Consider the following 21,319-nt stretch of genomic DNA (forward strand, 5'->3'; position numbering starts at 1 on the left):
TGGCCGCCGAGCCTGCGCGTCCGGAGCCTGTGCTCCGCAACGGGAGAGGCCACAGCAGTGAGAAGCCCGCATACCGCAAAAAAAGAGAGAAAAAGACAATATAATCAGTTAATTTTAAAAATGTGATTTATGTGATTTGAAGTTGTTTGTTTTTATTCAAAGGATCCTGAAGGATCAGAAGTTGACATGGTAGAAGAAAATGATTATACTGGAATTATCTCTTTTCCTGACTTCAAGATTCCATCTAATCCTAAGTATTTTAAAGTATTTGTTAATAAAGTTTTCTCTAAAAAGCACATCTGGAACTTTTGGTTGTGAGGTAGATAACCAGTCAAATGGAGCCACCTAGTGTTAACAAAGAGTAGGTGTGAAGGAAATGAGGATATATAAACTCTTTTCAAGTCTTATTAGAAGCTAGGCTCAGGTTCTGGCAAAACAAACAAACCACTCCCAATACTTCTTACCAATCCTCTTTACGTATAGAAATTAAAATTTGGAAGAGGGAAAAAACAGTCCCCAGGCCTTTTTTTTTTTTCTTCCCATCAAAACCGTCAACCCTCCACCCTTCAAGGAATCTAATAGACTATCAGTCTAAAAGGCTGGTATTATCCCATGCCTAGCTCTGAGAGTTATAAAAATATTGGTCCCCTGTAGTCTTTACTGCACAGAATACCAGAAGACAGATTTCAAGAGGGAGGGTGTTATTAATTTCCTCCATTTGGCCACATGCTAAAGGATTAAGAACAGAACCCAATGTGAAAAAAATTTAGTGAACACATTCCTGGTATACGCAAAGTACAACGGGAATGAGAAATTCAAAACAGAAATAAAGAATCCACAGTCCCTGTCTGCAAGGAACTTAGAGAAGGACAAATAAGATAAGTGCACCTATAAAATGACTACAATATCACTTTAAAGCAAAATCTTTTTATGGTCATTTTTGTCTGCCCTCTAGAATCGAGTTTGCAGTTAATTCACTGTACTGAAAATTTTCTAGAAATTTGGATGAAACTGGGGGATTTAAATCATTTGGATAATTTTTAAATTTTGTACTTCCTTGAAAATATTACACGCTCCATAGCACAGAATTTGTCCAGTTATTTTATAATTATTATCATTTCTCCAACTTCATCTTCTGTCATTTGCTCCATGACAGATTATGTCAGCCATGACCAGTATTGTCTTACCCCAGTACATTTGCACATGTTGTCCCTTCTGCTTAGAATGTACTCCACCTTGCTCTTTACAAGGCTGGCTTCCTTTCATTCTTTAGGACACAGGGTAAATGCTCCCTTTTCAAAGAGGCTATCCCTGGATGCATGATCTAATGTAGTCTCTCTCTTCCTTTTACTCTCTTGTTTATTTTCTTCATGGCACTTATCTCAGTTTTTTAAGTAATTATTTATTAATTTACTTGCCTTTTATTCCCCACTAGACTGTAAACTCCTTGAGGACAGGAGTCTTGTCCATATTGGTCACTTTTGAATCACTAGCACCTCAACATAACAGGCACTTGATAAATGTTCTTTGTGTAAATGATGATGATAACCATAATATTAAACTTTATTGATTGCATAACCAGTGTGCAAGATAGATTTTATTTTTCCCATTTCACAAATGAATCTAAGTAATTTGCTCAAGTCCAATCTGCTACTAAACGTAAAAGTGGGAATTTGGACTCCCATGGACTAGTAACTCTGGGAAGACAGGATCTCTTCTATCTTGTTCATTTTTTATCTCCAGTGCTTAATCCAGTTCTCAGTCAATATTTTTGAATGAAGGTTGTTAAACTCAGATCATTTTCCTCTTTAAACAAACCATATTTTGTCCCCAACCAAAATTTCATTTATGTGAAGTGTGAATTTTATCATCTGGATAGGCTTGACCTGTATTATATGTTTCTAGAGACATTGTTATGGATTTTCTACTACAGGGTGGATTTTAGTATTATGTTAGTATAATTAAGCTCCAGGATTAGTAAATTTTCAAGTATCATAAGCTCTTCAAATCAAAGCTATTATATTGAGATAAAAATACCTGAAAAAATCACAATGTATGAAAACTAATTACTAAATAATTTCTATTATCTTGAAAATGCTCAGTTATTTCTGTTTATTGCTTTAAAATCTGTCGTCGAAAAAAAGTACGTAGGCTATATACATCTTTACTTACCTCTCCCTCTTTAAAATGGGAATTGATTAGATTTTCTTTGGGTGAATTAAAAACATTTGATGACTTCTGTAATTATAAATATTTTGCTTCCATAGATATGGTGTATGGACAGTTCGAGCTAAATATAAAGAAGACTTTTCAACAACTGGAACTGCATATTTTGAAATTAAAGAATATGGTAATTTCTTACAATTAAAAGTTTACCTATAAAGAGTTAGTATTTTTGCAATAATTCTTTTCATGAATGAACTTAATGCAAAATCACTCCCAGATGAAGATGAGGCCACTTGCTGGTATGGTTAGAAGTACTGCTCAAGGGAGTGGGAAGAGTTGTCCAAATGCCTAGGCTCTAGTTCTAGCTGCCCTTGGTAACCCTGAACAAGCACACCAGTCTCTCTGGACTTGTCTTCCTCTTTATAGAGCCTCAAGAGACGTAATCCCCTGAGGAACTTGACTAGTTAAGGTCCTTTCCAGAATTATGATTTTAGGAGAAACTTAAACAATCAGAGTTGAGGTGAATAGAACCTGATAAGACGAATAGGTGATTTACTCAATTCATTACAACCAGTTAGTGACAGAACAAGAACATTTGGATTTCCTTACCCCTAGTCCAGTGCTATTTTCCTTCTAGCTCACAAATTCCTAATACATTGATCCAAAAATTTAAGATATTCTTATTTTGAAATCAATCATATTAATGGACTAATAATTAACATATAAACAGCTTAACCTTTCCATTTCTTGTGGTTGTTTACTAGAGTATTTGTGTGCTCTGATATCAAATTTAACTTTCTTTTTCTTGAAGTCATTTTTTTATTCCCCAGGAGACTCATAATAATGTGGCAAATAACACGAATTTTAACAATTAACAAACAGTGACAAAGCAAATTTATTATAATGAAACTCAACTTTAAAGATTATAGGCTCTAAAAAAAAAAAAAAAAAAAAAAAAAAAAGATTATAGGCTCTAAATAACATATAATCCTGACTGATCCCCCTTCCTCCAAGTGTTTTTGCCGCTTCTTGTAGATATCTAAAAATTCATCCGCCTCTTATTATCTGCAGCCACCCATTGATTTTACCACCAGGCTCCCTCCTGGTCTACTGCAACCCCCACTAATTGCTATCTCTGCTTCAAAGATATTCTCTCTTGGTATTAGCCAAAATAACCTTGAAATGCAAACTTTGTCATGTTATTTCTCTATTGAAAAGTCCCCAGTATCTCCTCATTCCCACCTCCTTTTCAGCTTCATTTATACCACTCCAGGAATGGTGACTTTGCATTTGATGTTCCATCTGCCTGCAACACCCTCCCTCTCCCTCTTGCCTAGCCAACTCCTACTCACCTTTCAAGTCTCAGTTGAAAAGCCATCTATTCAGTGAAGTTTTCCCTAAATTCTTTTTCCTGGGAAGGATTCCCTGTACTTATTTATATCCGTTTTCATAACTGTCATCTGTCATTTAGGTGTTTGTGTAATTCTTCACTTATGCCTGTCTTCCCTGCTTGACTGTGAGCTCATTAAGGGCAGGGTTTGTGTCCTTTTCATTGGTCTATCACTGTTGGCAGGAGTATGCAGGCTACATGGCACCTAGGTACTGGATGAAAGGATGAAATATTTTCCTCTACTTCATATCCTGGGGAGAACACATCTGTCTTGATCTTTAATAACATAGGAATGCAGCCCAGAGCAACAAATTGCATTGCTCTTTTTCTTATGTTTTTCACCATCTAGAAAACACATAAGCCATATCTGAAGCCAACTATCTCACTTACTCTCCTGTGTCAGTCTTTGTGTACAATATCAAGGTCATACAATCACCCAATTTTCTACTAACTGTTGTGCAGGTTAATAGAATTAGAATCTGTAAGCCTCAGTACACAGTCTGACTTAGTATAAAGAGAAGACAGTGCCATTTTGACAGATGAAATTGTTTTCTCTTGGGCAATCAAGATACCAAAGAGAGGAAAAAACCCTCCTTCCTTTCTGCCCTAATTTTTAATTTTTTATGAAGGTTCTTTCTTGTAGCTAATTGTAAGCTCTCTCTTCTTGACTAAAGTGAGAGTTTTATGTTGGAATTTGGAGACTGAATGGATTTTTCTACTAGATTAAAAAAAGGAAATATTAAATAAGCAAGAAATTTCTTTTTCCATTTTGAATGTAATAAACATTTGTTGAGCACATACTATATTTGCGATTCATGAGAAGGATGAGAGGGGGAGACATACAAAGATAAAGAGAGAATAGTCTTTTTTGCTTCAAGGAGCCAATACTCTAGTGGAGGAAATAATCGATTGCCTATAATAAGTGCTGAAATCAAAGTATAAGTGAAGTGCTTCCAGTACATAGAGGATGGATTGACCTCTGATTTGCAGAATGGGAGGCTCCCCAAAAATAGTGTTGTTGTTGATGATAATGATGATAAAGTGGATGTTGTGCTGATGTAACAGCTTATCCAACTAATCCAGAAATACAGTTGGTTGCTATGATTTAAAGACTACTCTAAATTAAATGGTAATGTTGCCTCTTTGTTTTTATTTTCAGTGTTGCCACACTTTTCTATCTCAATAGAAACAGAAAATAATTTCATTGGTTATAAGGACTTTAATAATTTTGAAATTACTATAAAAGCAAGGTAAGAAAGTTTTTTTTTTTCAGATTATCTAGCTGAACTGAGTTCCAACTCTGGTGACAGTTGCCCAGAGTGAGATGTGTGATCTTTTTCCAGTTTTATTGAGATATAATTGACATATAACATTGTGCACGTTTAAGGTGTACAATGTGTTGAGTTGATAGATTTATATATCGCTGAGATCTGTGATTTAGTGGCAATGTCTTCCATTACTTTGAACCGACTGATTGAGAAGACACTATGCCTATAGTTTATTAGCTCATACTGATTTTAGCTGATTCTGATTTTAGCTTTGTTGGTTATTCACCAGAGGGCGGGGGAAATCCTAAAGATTTAAGTTCAATGTGTATGTTTAGGAACCAGCATGACTTAGGATATTGGGACTGAGATATGAAACCTTCACTTCTTGTCATTTTTAATGGCTTGATCAGCCAGCTAATGCTGCATAACTACTCTAAGATCCAATGCCTTAAAACCATAGCCATTTACGAGTCAGCTGGGCAGTTCTGCTGATCTGGGCCAGGCCGACGTCAGTGGGGCTCGCCCATGTGCCTGCAGTCAGTTGGCAGGTCAGCTGGGGGCCAGCTGGTTTAGGGAGGTCTTACTCACATGCCCGGCAGCTGGCTAGCAGTTGACTGAAGCTACAAGGATGATTGGACCATGTGTGTTTCTCATCAACCAACTGGCTAGCCTGTAGCAGCAGCAATGCTCAAAGAGAGAAAATGGGAGCATAAAAGTCCTCTTGAGGTTTACACTTTGGGACTGGCACGCCATCACTTCCAACACATTCTTTTGACCAAAGCAAATTACAAGACCAGCGCAAAGGAAATAGACTCCCTTCACACCCAAGGAGCTGCAAAAGTGGTGGATACATGGAGAGGTAGAGAATTGGGGTTATTTTTGCAAGCAATCTACCACAAAAGCTTAGGTCATTTAAAAATGACAATATACTGTAGTTATTAATAACATTAACCGATTTATATAACTATATGTGTCAAGCACTTCTGAAAGCACTCTGTACATATTACCTCATTTAAGCTTTACAAGAACTCTATGAGGTAGATACTGTAACTATCCCCACATTACAAATGGAAAAACGGAGGTACATAAATGTTAAGTAATTTGCCCAAGATCATACAACTAGTAAGTCACTTGGCCTGTCTCATTCCAGAATACATGCCCTCAAATGCTACCCTATACTGCCTCTCTTACTAGCATTTATTCCTCAAATAGAGTGTTTGTCCCTTAATCTAAACCAGCATAAAAGGCTCACTTGACAGAGAATTGTAGAAATTGACTTCTTTTAATGGAGAGACTTATTTTTTTGTTCAAACTATGAATAAGGAAAGTTAGCTCTTGCTATAGTATTTGCTGTGCAGAAAGTTTTCTTTATTATTACTTTAATTCTAAACTAAAAAAGGAAGTATACAGTTAGAATTTTAAAAAAGAACATATAACTCTGAGATCGGACATGCTGCTTTTAAAAACATAAAAGAAGATAAAGAGCAGCTCTCCACTGGTATCAAAATCATTGAGGAAGTGATGTGTCCTGTAAGAAAGGACCCCAGACCTGACTCTTTTGATCTCTTCAAGATCAGTTTTTTTCATCTAGCACATAGTAATAAAAATCTGTACTTTGGCTTTATTATTGTAGCTTTATGAGGATGAAATATAACAGTGGATGGAAGGCACTTTAAAGTGTATCAAATGCTTTATGTAATTTTGAATTGTTATATTTTATCCAGATTTTATTATTGTAACCCTGTTAGCAAAACAATTTTATGGTGTGATTGTTTGACAGATATTTTTATAATAAATTCATCAACGAGGCTGACGTTTTTATCTCTTTTGGAATAAGAAAAGACTTAAAAGATGATCAAAAAGAAATGATGCATAAAGCAATGCAAAGCACAGTGGTAAGAGATTCACTTGTACCTAAAGATCCGTCATGAATGCTAGAGATGGAAAGTGACTTAAAATTCATCTAGTCCAATCTCCCATTTTATATAGGGGTGGAAATTGAAACTTAAAATCCTCTGTTGGTTTCTCACTATCCTTAGGATAAAGTTCACTTTCCTTGGCATCAGCTCCCCTCACCAGCCCATCTCTCCCTTTCTTCTCCCTTGCACTGGTCACTTCAGTTTCTCAAAATTGCCCTAGTCTCTCTTGCCTCCAGGTCTTTGCAGAGCTGCTCCTTCTGCTTGGGAATGCTCTTTCCCTTTGTTCCCTCCTAACTCTTCTTTGCCCAGGTAATTCCTTCTCATTCTTTGTCTCAATGCGGACACACTTTCTACTCCCTCAGGCCTTGAGTTGCTCTCAGTGGAGCACGTTTCACACTTTATTGCAGTGGTTCTCAACCAGGGATGACTTTTACCCCCAAGGGGACATTTGGTAATGTCCAGAGACATTTGTGGTTGTCACAACTGGGAAAGAGGATCATACAGGCACTTAGTGGGTAGAGGCCAGGGATGCTGTGAAACTCCTTCAGGACAGTGCCCCACAACAAAGAATTATCCTGTCCAAATGAGGTCAATAGTGCTGAGAAACCCTTCTTATTGTATGGTTATTTACTTCTCCATCATTCTCTACACAAAACTCTTTGGGGGTCTGAATCATTCCCATTGTATGCCCAGAGCCAGCCTGGTTCCTGGCAAAACGTAGGTGCTCTATAAAAATTCATAAGTGAATGAATGAACTCACTGGGAAGTTATTGGTCCATGGTCAAGGGCTCGTGGTTGCTGGAGCTCAGAGTAGAGCCCTGGTCCCCTTTTCTCTAGTTCAGTGTTCTTTACATTATACTGTGGATGGTAAGGGTTCGTGTCATTTTGCTCACTGCTGCATATTCACATAGTTTGTATCATCAGTAATTTAGCCTTTGTTCTTTCAAAATACAGTTTTATTTCTTTAAGATATAAATTAAATGCCTCTTTTTAATGCAAGATTCTATGCTAGACACTGAGATTTAAAGCTACATAAGACAAAATCCCTGGCCTCATAACACTCAATTTTAAAAGAAAAAAGAACGCAAAATCTATTTTACTGTTGTGGTTAATAATTAAATAATATCATGTGACTTAACCCCATATCCCATTATCCATTGTGTGTTTTTAAATTAGCGTTTCAATATGTAAGCAGCAAAGTACAAAGTAAATATCATAAAACCCCATAAACTCTCAGTTAAGAGCAAAAGTAAGCTGAGAGGTCTAGAAAGATGATGACTCAGTGATTGGAAGAAGTCATCTTTGCCAGCTAGTACAAAAAAGGCCTGTGAAATCAAATGATATTTAAGACGTTTCCGTGTCAAAATTCTAAAGAAATAGATTAGAAAATGACATTCTGGGCTTAACTGTGAACTCATTTACTCACTTTAGTGGTGACAATAAAGCATTCCTCTGACATTTGTCTTCAATTGAGAGGCTAGTAAAGGCACATTTTGTTCATTTTTTCCTTATAAATTCTTCTGTGAAATAACTCTTTCATTTTCCCCCTTTAAACAGTTGATAAATGGAATTGCTCGAGTCACATTTGACTCTGAAACAGCAATTAAAGAATTGTCCTATGGCAGTCTAGAAGATTTAAACAACAAGTACCTTTATATTGGTGTGACAGTCATAGAGTCTACAGGTGAGTTTGGTTTTTTTTTTAAACTTTCTCTTGGGAAATATTTAGACAGCATTTTCAAGGTATAAATAATTTCTACAGTTCTTTCACAGTTTACTTCCTTTTATAGTTAAGTTTTATTTTTTACATCATTAAAAACTTGGATTAGAGTATAGCTCTGCCACCCCCTTGTCACTGCGTCTCTATTGCCTCACTGGCAAGAATGGGATAACACCTGCCCATCTGGTATTCCAAGTGGGTCTGCAACTTATCTGGCGTGAACATCTGGCACCCCGATTTTCTCACCCAGTAAGAATCAAAATCAAAGAGATTATGTGTGTAAAACATTTGATAAATTACCATGCAAATGAAAGTTATTACTACTATCATTGTTTTCGTCCCCTTAGCTGTACAATGATGGAGTTGAACAAAGTGCATCCTAAAGCCCTTTACTTCTGTAATAGTAATTCTATTTAAAATTGGAGGTAATGTTTCTAAAATAGATCCAATAGTAGTATATCCCTCATAGGGTTATGGTGAGGATCAAAGAGCCAGTATATGCAAAGCACTTAAAACAGCACCTCTTCTTCCTCCTCCTCCTCGTCCTCCCCCTTCCCCTCCTCCTCCTCCTTTTTGTCCTCCCCCTCCTCCCTCTTCCTCTCCCTCTCCTCCTCCCCCCCTCCTCCTCCCCCTCCTCTCCCTCTTCCTCTCCTCCTCCTCCCCCTCCTCCTCCCCCCCTCTCCCTCTTCCTCTCCTCCTCCTCCCCCTCCTCCTCCCCCTCCTCTTCCTCTCCCTCTCCTCCTCCTCCCCCCCTCCTCCTCCTTCTTTTCTCCATCTACTTCTTTCTTAGCATTCTTAGCACCTTGTCTAGTACTCTTAATCCTCACTCCAATGGTTTTAATAGTTATTAATTATTACTCCAAGTTGGGTTACTTTGTCTTACTTCTGATATGTCTTGATTACTAATGTAACTTATATTTTCAGGTCTATATTGAATCCCCAACCAACCTTGAACAAATAATTTAACCACACTGAGGCCACTTTTTTTTTCAATAAAATGACTGTTAGACCAAATTATTCCTAAGTCCCCTTCCACCTCTTTAAATTTTCCTTCTGGGTAGCAGAATGAAGAATTGAGGTAATTATCAGGTTATTAAACACTTTGTATGCATCTGATGCTCAATAGATGTGGGAGAATGATGGTGACTTTATACTCCCTGCCCTGGCTGTGTTTTTGACATTGTTTTAATGTTTCTTTGTTACTTTTATTTTTCTCAATTTATTACAAACAAATTCAGCTTAAGCAGTATTTATTAGATATGCAAAGAGTGCTGCTAAATATGCAGGCTTACAAATATTAATGATGCGTAATCCCAGTACTCAAGTGGCTTACAAACAAGCATCTATAAGACAAGTAAACAAATAACTCTGAACAAGAAGGAATTCCATATGTGCTCTAAGAAAAGTGCTTAATGCTACTGACCTTCAGAAGAAGATGAGCTCCTAGGTGATTGCTGAGCAACCAAGAATGGTGTCCTGAAGATAATTGGTCTTGTTGTGAAAGATAAGTAGGGTTTTGAGGCAGGGATAACAGCCAGGATGAAGTGGGGCACCCTTCACAGAGCAAACATACCAAGAGTGGGAGGTGAAACTTGATCTTTGAGAGTAGCAGATTATTCCTTTCACTGAAGTATAGGATATATATGTAGGGGTATTAGGGATGTAATACTGGAAAGGAGTTTAGGGATACTAGAACTTTGTATATCATTCTTAATAGTTTAGCTTAAGTTTTAGCTAATGGGTAACAACCACTATTGGGGTCTTTCTAGTAGACCCTCTGGGCTCTCTCTACCTCAAGCTCTCCTTTTATGTCTTCTCCACTTCTCTCCATATCCCTGCTCTCTAAAGGTGAATGCCCTGTAAGGCTTAGTCTCTGGCCTACCCTTTCTTCTCTCCTTAATGCCTTATACATATTTAACTGAAACTCAGGCCACTGGTGAAAAGTGGTGTCCCTTCCTTGAATTCTTCCTCAGTCCAATCCTATTGCTCTACTTCCACAAGGACCACCTCTGCCCACAAGCCTTGTGCGTAAGGCTTTGGAAACTCCTGAGAAGAGTTTAGACTCTTCTCTGCACTGCCCCTCTGAACCAAGACCCATATCCTACTTGCTGTTGGTAAATGAATGAGTGCAGAAATGGAGTGAATGAATGAATGAGTAGGTCTGTAGAGACATATGAACACAAAATAGCTCCCCACACAGATCAGTACACTCCTAATAAAGGTCAACATAATCCTTGTCATTTCTTTAGGTGGATTTTCTGAAGAAGCAGAAATTCCTGGCATCAAATATGTCCTTTCTCCCTACAAACTGAATTTGGTTGCTACTCCTCTTTTTCTGAAGCCTGGGATTCCATTTTCTGTCAAGGTAGATGATGGGGGGAAACTGCTAAATGTGATTATCTTTTTCTAAAAATATGGGGGTGGCAAACAAAAGAAGGATGATGGAGAGGCAAATCACAGAGGGAACACATTCTGTGTGTGAAATCTGCCCCTCCGACTATGTGGTGGGTGGTGGGAAACTGCAGACCAGCTTCAGCCTTGGAGATGATATCAACGCTTAGGGCAGTATCACTATTTAGTAAGATAGCCTGTGTTAAGCATTCCCTAAATGAGCATTGCATTAAATGATATGTAAATAAAACCCCATAAGTCTATAGTTCAAAAAACACTAAAGTTTAAAATTATTTGGCAACATGCTCTTTAAAAGTCTTAAGACAGAGATAGCATTCCTTGAAAATAAACCCCTTTCTCTCACCATTTTTTACTTCCTGTGTGTCTCTGAGGGCGCATTTCTATGCTTTTCACTCTGCATTCTCTTTGTACATAACTCTTGTCTGATCTCATCTCTCTGTATTGTTCTCCATCCTTTCCATCTTGACACTTTCTGTCTGTCCCTGACTCTTTTCTGTATGTTTTTTTTTCTCCTTTACAATATTTTCTCTCCTTCCTCCACTTTTCCTTTTTAAAATGCTGATAGTATGGAGTTAAAACATTCATTTGACCTTTTAATTATATTTTATTGTAGATTAGTATTCTGTATCTTATTATATATAAAACATGCTTTATTACATATATGTTTTATTATATTTATAAAATGGAAATTTTTATTCCCTATCCTTTATAAAGCTAGAGTAGAATTTTTTTATTCTTTGAAGATGTGTTGCTTTTAAAAATCAACTTTAGGATAATTAAAATGGGTTATTTATTACTGGCCTTTAAGAGAAAAAAATTTACTAGACCACAAGCAAGCTTTGGACATGCTTATAACTTCTTAGTATATATACAACATATTTAATAATATATAACATATTTCTATATAATGCATATGGTAATTTATAATATATTATGGAGTATATTAATATAATATAAGATCACAAAATATGTCACTATATAGAATTTATTATTTTAAAATATATTTTATATATTTCATATCACATATACAAATAAATAATATAAAATATATCTTTGTGGAAATTCTATATGTCCATATGCATGGCAATGAGAGGTAGAGTTTGAGAAAAAAGAAGATGCACTTATTGTTTCTCATATCCAAGAGAATCATTCCCAGAAGTGATTGCCTCATTTTTTCCTTTATCCAGTTCTCAACCAACTGAACACACACAGAAATTAAATAGCAGAAGACCTTATCACATCTACTTGGCAGACCTAATGTGATGATATTTATATTCTGAGTCTTCTCGATATACAGGGGAATCCATTCAAGAATGATTTAACTAAATAAGATTAAACCTTTCTATATATAAGCTGAGAACATGCTTCTTTTACCTGAATTGAATATGAATAATTTATATATTGGTGAGGAGGAGGGAAAATTATTTCAGAATTGTTATGCTTTAAAAGAAGTGATGAGCTCTTGAAATGAATTTGGACTGTTCTAACAAACAGGTGCAGGTTAAGGATTCACTTGACCATTTGGTAGGAGGGGTCCCGGTGACCCTGAGTGCACAAATGCTCGATGTAAACCAGGAGACAACTGACTCGGAGTCAAAGCAAAGTGTAACACGTTCCAGTGATGGAGTAGCTTCTTTTGTGGTGAATCTCCCATCTGAAGTGGTGGTGCTGGAGTTTAAAGTGAGCTGAATTCTTCTGTTAAATTTTCTAGGACAGTGTGTACTTTTGACTGTGTGTTTTGGCCAATGTGCAGAACAAATGCGGCAGATTTTATACATGAGTCCAGTGAACAGTTCCACAATTTTGCATCCAAAAAAATTTTAAAAAAGCACCAGAGGCAATCTGCAAATTCATTGAATGGTCCTTGAGGAAGCTAAATCTATCCATTTTTTATTTGGGATGAATTATATCTGTAAGACTGTATTAGAATCTAGAAGTATCAGAATAGGTATAGCAGTGGAAATCAGTGATAGAAATATTCTCTGTTTCCCACCCCCCAACTTTTTATCTCTTTTCAGGGCCACAAAAGAGCCAAACGTGGAAGCCTCTCTTTTTTCCAGCTGTATGAGTCACTCTACCTTAGAGCTCACTTAATATTCTTCTCTCCCAGCAAATAATATTTAGGTTCCCAATCCCAAATAAAAAATGAGTAAGTTAGTAATGCATGTCAATGACCCCAGCATGCATAGATTCACCATCATCTACTGAGCCCGTACGAAGTGCTAGGCATTGTGCTAACCATTTTGCAGCTGAGGAAACAGAGGCTTTTAACCTTTCTTATGGTTAAATAACTTATCCAGACTTAATAAATGATGGTACTCAAGAGGCAAACCAATTCCTGTCTCACTCTCGAGCATGAGCTATTAACCAACCCCTCTGCTGTCAAAGGCCGATATTGGTGCCATGATATCATTTCTGCCCCACTCTGTTTGTAAGCCCTTCTCTGTGCCACGACTTCACAATGAAACTGGGCCAGAGAGTCTGTGTGATGTCCATTCACGACTCCTGTCCCCAGTCCTCAGGACCTCCCCACTGCTACCCTTCCAACCCATAGGAAAAGGAGTCCCCAACTCACCATGACACTTCAGGAAGGGTGTCAATATTTGCTGCAGGAGCATCTTTCTCTCTTCACTTCACCAGACTTTCCCACCATAGCCTACAATCCCATATTATCCCAATTATTGTCCATAGCCTTTGTAAAGTTACTTGATACCGCAGCTGTACAAACACTTTGGAGTAATGGATTTCTTTTTTCTTTAGAATTTGGTGTTGTGAATTTTAGACATTTATAAAGCAAAGAAAGGAATTGAAAAGTTATGTTTCACAGAAAACATTAAGTCACAGTCCATGTCTCTTTTTTCACTTTTTTCTTTTTCAGGTCAGGACCAAGGACCCAGATCTTCCAGAAGAAAATCAGGCCAGCGAAGATTACCGAGCAATAGCATATTCATCTCTCAGCCAAAGTTATCTTTATATTGACTGGACTGAAAACTATAAACCTTTGCTTGTGGGAGAACATCTGAATATTGTTGTTACCCCCAGAAGTCCATATATTGACAAAATAACTCACTATAATTACTTGGTAAGTATAATAATGATAGATTTACATCTATCTATTCCCCAACCTGATTTTCCTTTGCTTATAGAAAAGCGTTAGAATGATCCCTTACATATATTCTTACAAAGCACTTTCAAAAACATCATCTAATTTGATAATCAGTTTTTCAAAAGCCTTTGAGACAAGGAATGATTTTCATGACTACTTCACAGATGAAGAAACTGAGGGACAAGGAGGTTAAAGACTCACTACAGTCACTCAGCTGGGAAGAGGAGGGTTGTGATTAGATTAGACCTGGGAACCTCTGACTGTGTTATATGCCTTTCACCAAAGACAGCCTGACTCCTCCATAGAGAGAGCTTGATTAAATTCTCACATTACCTCTGCTCTACTTCATGGCCAAAGATTACACGCCTAGACCCACTTAAAATATGTGCATTTCATTGGAAAAAAGAGGGGACCCAAATCCTGCTCTTAAGGGTTGAGTCATATCATACCTGCTCCAGCAACATCCCTGTTACATCACTTAAATTAAACGGAAGTGTCAGTCAAGGCCGTCAGTGAAAGGTAGGAAAGAATGTAAAAAAAATGTTAAGGGCTTCCTGACAATTACCCAAGAAATGGAATTAATTATTCTGATAATCAGGCCAAACAGGTGATGATGATTTTTTTCAACGGTTTTGAAGAAGAAATTAAAAAATAAATGAGGACCATACTGACTGATGAATAATTAGGGGACTTGTTTAGGGACTACGTACCAAAACCACATATACAGTCCTGTTCTCTAAGGACAATTTAAGGGATCTCTGAGGACATTTTGGCTTCTTATGATTTTTAGGGTTTTTGTTTTTTTTAACCTCACACCTCCAGTTTAGAACCTAACCTCTGGCTTTAAAACTTAAAGCCAGAAATTAGGGAAAAATAAGATGCACTCTACCTCCTAATCTACATTTTTTAATCAACTAAACAAGTAGATGTTAATGACAGTGTGATGACTTTAAACAGATTTGAGGTCAAATCTTAGCTCTCTGAAATCGTAGCTAGGTGGTTTTGAACTGAAATCAGTATGACATTTAATTACTTCCTGAACCTCAGTCCCTTTATCTGCACAATGGAGATAGTATTCCTATCCTTCTGGTTATTACGGGAACTAAAAGAGTTAATTAAATGTAAAGTTCCTGGAACATAGTAGGCCCATACAATGTTAACTTTCTTTTTCTTTAACGTAATTTCTACTCCAGCTCCAAGCTCCATCCTGAAGCAAATGTTTTGTTTTTGTAATGACCGTTGCTACTGCTGTTTATTTTTAGATTTTATCCAAGGGCAAAATCATTTACTTTGGCACAAGGGATAAACTTTCAGATTCAGATTATCAAAGTATAAACATTCCAGTGACACAGAACATGGTTCCTTCAGCTCGTCTCCTGGTCTATTACATTGTTACAGGAGAACAGACCGCAGAATTAGTGTCCGACTCAGTCTGGTTAAATATTGAAGAAAAGTGTGGCAACCAGCTCCAGGTAAGCCACAAACTGTAAGTCACAATCCAACTTTCTTCTGAATAAAGGGGCTGTAAATGCAGCTATATGTGAAGTTTTTGTGTCATACAAATGATATTTTCTTTTTCAAATGACCTTATAGGTTCATCTGTCTCCAAGTACAGATACATATTCCCCTGGCCAACATGTATCTCTTAATATGGCAACTGAGTTGGATTCCTGGGTGGCTTTAATGGCAGTGGACAGTGCTATATATGGGGTGCAAAGGACAGCCAAGAACCCCCTGGAAAGAGTTAAGTAGTGCATGGCCTTGGTTACTGGGGTGGCCCTATGCAGTGCTTCACAAAGTGTGGCCACTAGGGTAAGTCGTGGGGGAAGAATTAAGGGAAGACTAGACCTGCTTTTCTATAGTCTACTCAAAACAGTGACTCTTAGGAAGGTAAGCCATCCTCATGTTAGTCTCTAAAGCCCAGGTCTATCCATTTTTACTTTTCCAAGTATGGAATTAAGTACTTAAAAAACATATGCCATGATAGCAATTACATTCATGGGCAAAGTGCCATTGATTGGGAGGGTTTGGAGATTTGGGAGCAGGGAGCTTTATAGTAGCAGCAACAGAGAAGAATGAATAGGCAACCACTGGGGGTTTTTTGGGTTTTGTGTCCTTTTTCTTACTCATTAAAATCTGTGGCCCAGAAGAATCTGAAAATGATTCACTTCCCCTAAGTTCCCATTTATCTCCCCTAAGCTCTGCTTCTATTTTCTAGGCTTGAATTTCTTTGAAGGAGGAAGAAAGTACTGAGAAACTATTAAGTTAAAAACGTTCAGAAAGGAAAAAACATTTGGGGTCAAAATTAAAACTGGAAAAAGCCTCCCCCCGCAAACAAGTTCTCACCCACTTATAACCTAGAGCCCTCTTCCCCAAAATACAAGAGATTGTGCTCTTTTTTCTTTTAGCGACTTAAAAATTAGCTTGTTTATTAATTCACTTATTCATATATTCACTCATTTATTCTTTTTTGGACATTATATTGATTGCAGTATGCACTCTGTGTACAAAACAGCATGGGGTCAATTTTGAAGAATCACCTCATCAAAGCTTAAGACTTAGTTCTTGATTTAATTTTGAATAGGTATGTATTTCTAAATACAAAAGGACAAAATAAAGGAATGAAGTTGGGAAATTTGGTCTTTGACCATTTGATAAATGAGTGGGCTGCGCATTTCACAGATTTGTTAGAACCATGTAACGACTTGTACCTTTAGTTTTTCAGAGGAATGATTTCCACATCTGAATAGGCTCACCATTTTGCCTTTAGTTAATTCCTAAGAATTATTAAATTAACTAACTACCTCTGGACAGGTATTTCAAACTTTAGAGAAGAGTGACCTGGGCTGCGGGGCAGGTGGTGGCCGCAACAATGCAGATGTATTCCACCTGGCTGGACTCACCTTCCTCACCAACGCAAACGCAGATAACTCCCAAGAAAATGGTAAAACACTCAGTACTTTTTGTTTATTCTTCAAATTGATTACTGAAATTTACATGGATGATTTGCCTCCCAGACCTCAGTTTTGTCCCTCCTCCAGAATATTCTCTAAACTGATCTTATAATGACATGACTAGGTAACTCCTCTGTATAAAATGTTTCATTAGCCTTCAAGATAAAGTACAAATTCTTTACTGTAATACTCAAGGCCTTCCACGATCCTCTCTCCAGCTCTTTCCAGCTGTTTCTCATCTCACTCTACATGACCTTATGTCTAAGCCATACAGAACCAAGGTAGTTATGGGTGACACTATTTTACATCTTTGGGCCTTTCCTTATTAGGACTGCTTTCCCTTTTATTAGCCTGGAGAAGCTAGAAGAAGAATCATCTCCTTGATTTGGCCTCTTCCCCATATAGAATTGATCATTGCCTCCTCCTTTAATAGGGGGAATACTATAGGGAGGACTAGATGTATTTATAGCAATGCATCATTGTACATTCTTACACTTAATTACACACCTTGTCTCAGTCACTGCACTGGGAGCTCTTTAAGGGCAAGGACCACATCTTAATCATCTTCTTTCTGTGGTTTTAACATTGTTCATAATTATACATGATACTATTATTTGTAATAATATAAACACCAAAAATAATTAAAATACCATACCTAACAGAAACATGGCTCACTCTAAAAGCTTAGATATTTCCTTGTAATCAGTGGGTCAAAAAGGTTGCAGGATTAAAAACCAAATTCAGATCAAACAAGTCAAACTGTGTGACAATAGACTGTGAGCCCCTCCCAAAACGAGTCATGTTGAGATGTGTAGTGTGCGGTGCCTAGTCGAAAGCAGGCTCTCAATATTTGTTGAATGAATGACGTGAATGTTTTAAAAAGTTAAATAATTTCACGGAATTTTGTGGTTTTTGAGATTTTATCTCCTTTTCTCCCTTCTTTTTCTTTATCTTTTTAAAACAGATGAACCTTGTAAAGAAATTCTCAGGCCAAAAAGAATGCTGAAAAAGAAGATAGACAGAGAAGGTACTCTAAAAGTTTCATGTGATTGCCAAAAGGTTATGATCGTGTCATTCAAAAGCTGGAGAAAAGTAAACATTATCTAATTTCTCCTAATTCAAATAGAATGGGTGAAAAGAAAGATATGTACAGACATCTAGCTCACCTCCCCTGGAAAGGTTAATCCAAATTAATCCAATAGTTCATTTGCCATAACCTTAATCTGAGGGAAATAAGTCTTTGTTATTTCTATCTCTAAAATATAAAAGATTAACTTTTATTTGTCACAAATATTTCCTCTCTGCAAACTTTATCTAGTAATTAAAATCATATTCTTCCATTTTATTCTAACAAAATCCATGATTTAAGTAACTTTGAGATATACCTGGAAGTCTATCTCTTCTTGCATACATTTAACAGTTAAGAGTATTTTAGATAATTTGGGGGGGGGGAATAATCCCAACAGAAATTATTTTTAAGTATTATTTAAACAGAGATATGATAATTGGCAATGCTACAATAGAAAGAACATTGAGCCAGCAGTCAGTGCCCTGAGCTCAACTAATAAAGATGTTTATTGTAGTACAATAATACTTTCCATCTGTATATGAGTCATTTAAATTCTAACCATCATTCTAAGTTTTAATGATATGAAAAGAGAGATACTGATTAATCGAAGCACTTACGATGAGGAAAGATGCCACTGGTGAAGAAATGTTTGAAACCACAAACCACAAGAAACGTTTGAATAAAATAGGATTTTTAGCTTGAAGAAGAACATACATGTTTAGTGATGATAACTATCTTCAGATATTTGCAGGCTTCTCAGATCATTAACTTATTTTACTCAAAGGGTGCTGAACCCAAGGTGCCAGTTTCAAAAGTCAGTACTCAGCTTAGTTGCAGGAAGCCCTTAACCATTTAGTGCAAATCAGAGTGGACTACCTTACGAGGCCACATTCTCCCATTCCTAGGGTAGTTCCAAAGTGGGCCTGGACAGTCAACTAGCCATGGCTGTTGTGAGGCTGAGGTCCTATGACAGCAGAAATCCAGTATCCCTCAAGAGCCTTTCTAAGCCTGAGATGTTTTGACTCTATGCATAATCAAGGGCACTTGAATTATTACCATTTCAGCTGCTAAATACAATCATACAGCATTGAAGAAATGTTGTTATGATGGAGCCTATCGTAATGATGATGAAAGCTGTGAGCAGCGAGCCACTCGGATTAAGAAGGGCCTAAGATGCATCAAAATTTTCAAGGACTGTTGTGCCATCGCAAGCCAGTTCCGTGCTGAAGAGTCTCATATAAGTATCCAATTGGGAAGGCTATGTAAGTTTGACATTTTCGATTGGAAAATACGGAGAACTTGATGTAATTTTATGCTTCCAAAAAAGGTGGTTTACATGCTCTATTTAAAATGGGAAGTAGAAAAGATAACTTGCAAATGCTGTTAAGAAAAAAATTTTGTTGTCATTTTTGGGAATCAGAAGAGGTATATATAGTACAGAGCAGAGTGCACTAGTCCGTAGTCAAGACCCAGGCGAGTTTGAAGCTGACTCATTCTATAAACGTGAATGATTATTTATCCTCTCTGAGCCTCAATCTCCTCATTTTTAAAACAAGAAGCTTGGGCCAGGTGATCTCTAATATGCCTTTGAGTTCTAAAATTCCATCGTTCTGTGATATTACAACCATTAAAAATTCTGTTTATACCTATACTGACCACATATAGCAAAAGATTTCTAAATGTAGCATAACCTTAAGTGTACTCACATAAAGTTGAAATCTTATTTCAATTTCAACCACAATATACATTTTCAGAATTTATAGAACTCTCATTAACATGTTTTCAGAACTTTTAGGACTTTCAATTCATTTATATACAGTCAAAACAAACAAAAGCAGAGTGACAGATCCTGTTTGATTGTTTTGCTTAACAGTATGTCTTTTTTTGTTGTTGTTACTTTTTTTCTTTTTTTAAATATTTATTTATTTATTTATTTTTGGCTGCGTTGGGTCTTCGTTGCTGTGCACGGGCTTTCTCTAGTTGCGGTGAGTGGGGGCTATTCTTTTGTTGTGGTGCGCAGGCTTCTCATTGCGGTGGCTTCTCTTGTTGCAGAGCATGGGCTCTAGGCGTGTGGGCTTCAGTAGCTGTGGCACGTGGGCTCAGTAGTTGTGGCTTAAGGACTCTAGAGTGCAGGCTCAGTAGTTGTGGCGCATGGGCTTAGTTGTTCCACGTCATGTGAAATCTTCCCAGATCAGGGCTCGAACCTGTGTCCCCTGCATTGGCAGGCAGATTCTTAATCACTGTGCCACCAGGGAAGCCCTTAACAGTATGTCTTAAATGTCATCATTCTGAGTGGGTACATTTCTGCATAAATAAATTCTTGTGGCCATTTATCAAAACCAGGTTATTAGATATATTTAGGTTGTTTTCAGATTTTTGCTTATTACACGCAGTATTTTTTATGAACAATCTAGTACATATCCAGTTTTCGTGGTCCAGTTTTTCAACTCTAATCATCTGGGTTGGCATCAGCTGCCTGGAATTCAGCCTCTGTAGCTCCCTCCTCTCTGTCCCTTGTTCTAGACAGCTTGGCCTCCCAAATTCCCATGGGTGGTGTTGCAACTCTGCCAGGGTCTGTATGGGTTTCTCTCCCTGCTCTAAAGCCTGTAAACTGCCTCCAGACAGTAAACCTGGATAATTTTAGGGTTCATCCAATCTGTCTCCCTTTTCTCAGGGATCACTGTCCTGGCTCACTTATGCTCTAATATTTGAAAGTTGTTGTGTCTGGTTTTCTAGTTTTCTTAAGGCAGAGGTGTAACTCCAGTCCCTATCAGTGCATCTTGGACAGAAGCAGACATTCTGTCCATTTTTATTATAGAAAATATAAATAAATTTCTGAGATAAGGCAGAGAATAATATAAACCTCCCTATTTTACAAAATAAAAACAATTATTGCAATTTTTAAAATGCAAATAACTTTATAGACTAATTAGTATCTTGTATAATTTTTCCGAACATGAAACATTTAGCAATTTAAAACACAAATTATTAAACATATTTTTATGCTTTATTCATTTTGTCAGTGTCACTAGTGGAGAAATCCTGAGGCCTTTATTGTTCTATTTTGAAATCACTAAACAAAATGTTTCATTGACCTTTCCGGAAATGTTTAAGCTATTGATTAATGTCCATATTTTAAAATTCAGCTCTAAGTAGAATTCGTGTTGTTTTTCCATAATCAAATATATTTTTCCCCCAGATATAAAGACTCTTTTACCAGTAACCAAACCAGAAATAAGGACTTATTTTCCAGAAAGCTGGTTATGGGAAGTTCATCATGTCCCCAAAAGGTATTATATTTCTTTGACATTTCTC

At 37.0% G+C, this 21,319-nt stretch overlaps 1 protein-coding gene across 1 annotated transcript in view; it reads left to right on the plus strand.

Moving 5' to 3' along the window:
- The window catches only part of C5 (complement C5), a 78,479-nt gene that overhangs the window by 12,064 nt on the left and 45,096 nt on the right, over positions 1-21,319 (plus strand). The window contains exons 5-18 of the mRNA XM_032633805.1: positions 163-254; positions 2,268-2,350; positions 4,716-4,806; positions 6,605-6,719; positions 8,301-8,427; positions 10,713-10,828; positions 12,370-12,555; positions 13,754-13,957; positions 15,244-15,453; positions 15,575-15,724; positions 16,796-16,925; positions 17,900-17,962; positions 19,069-19,266; positions 21,204-21,294. Coding sequence (XP_032489696.1) covers positions 163-254; positions 2,268-2,350; positions 4,716-4,806; positions 6,605-6,719; positions 8,301-8,427; positions 10,713-10,828; positions 12,370-12,555; positions 13,754-13,957; positions 15,244-15,453; positions 15,575-15,724; positions 16,796-16,925; positions 17,900-17,962; positions 19,069-19,266; positions 21,204-21,294 — 1,856 coding nt within the window. The remainder of the gene's footprint in view (positions 1-162; positions 255-2,267; positions 2,351-4,715; positions 4,807-6,604; positions 6,720-8,300; positions 8,428-10,712; positions 10,829-12,369; positions 12,556-13,753; positions 13,958-15,243; positions 15,454-15,574; positions 15,725-16,795; positions 16,926-17,899; positions 17,963-19,068; positions 19,267-21,203; positions 21,295-21,319) is intronic.

This window comes from Phocoena sinus, chromosome 6, assembly GCF_008692025.1.
Source record: "Phocoena sinus isolate mPhoSin1 chromosome 6, mPhoSin1.pri, whole genome shotgun sequence".
NCBI classification, from domain to species: Eukaryota; Metazoa; Chordata; class Mammalia; order Artiodactyla; family Phocoenidae; genus Phocoena; species Phocoena sinus.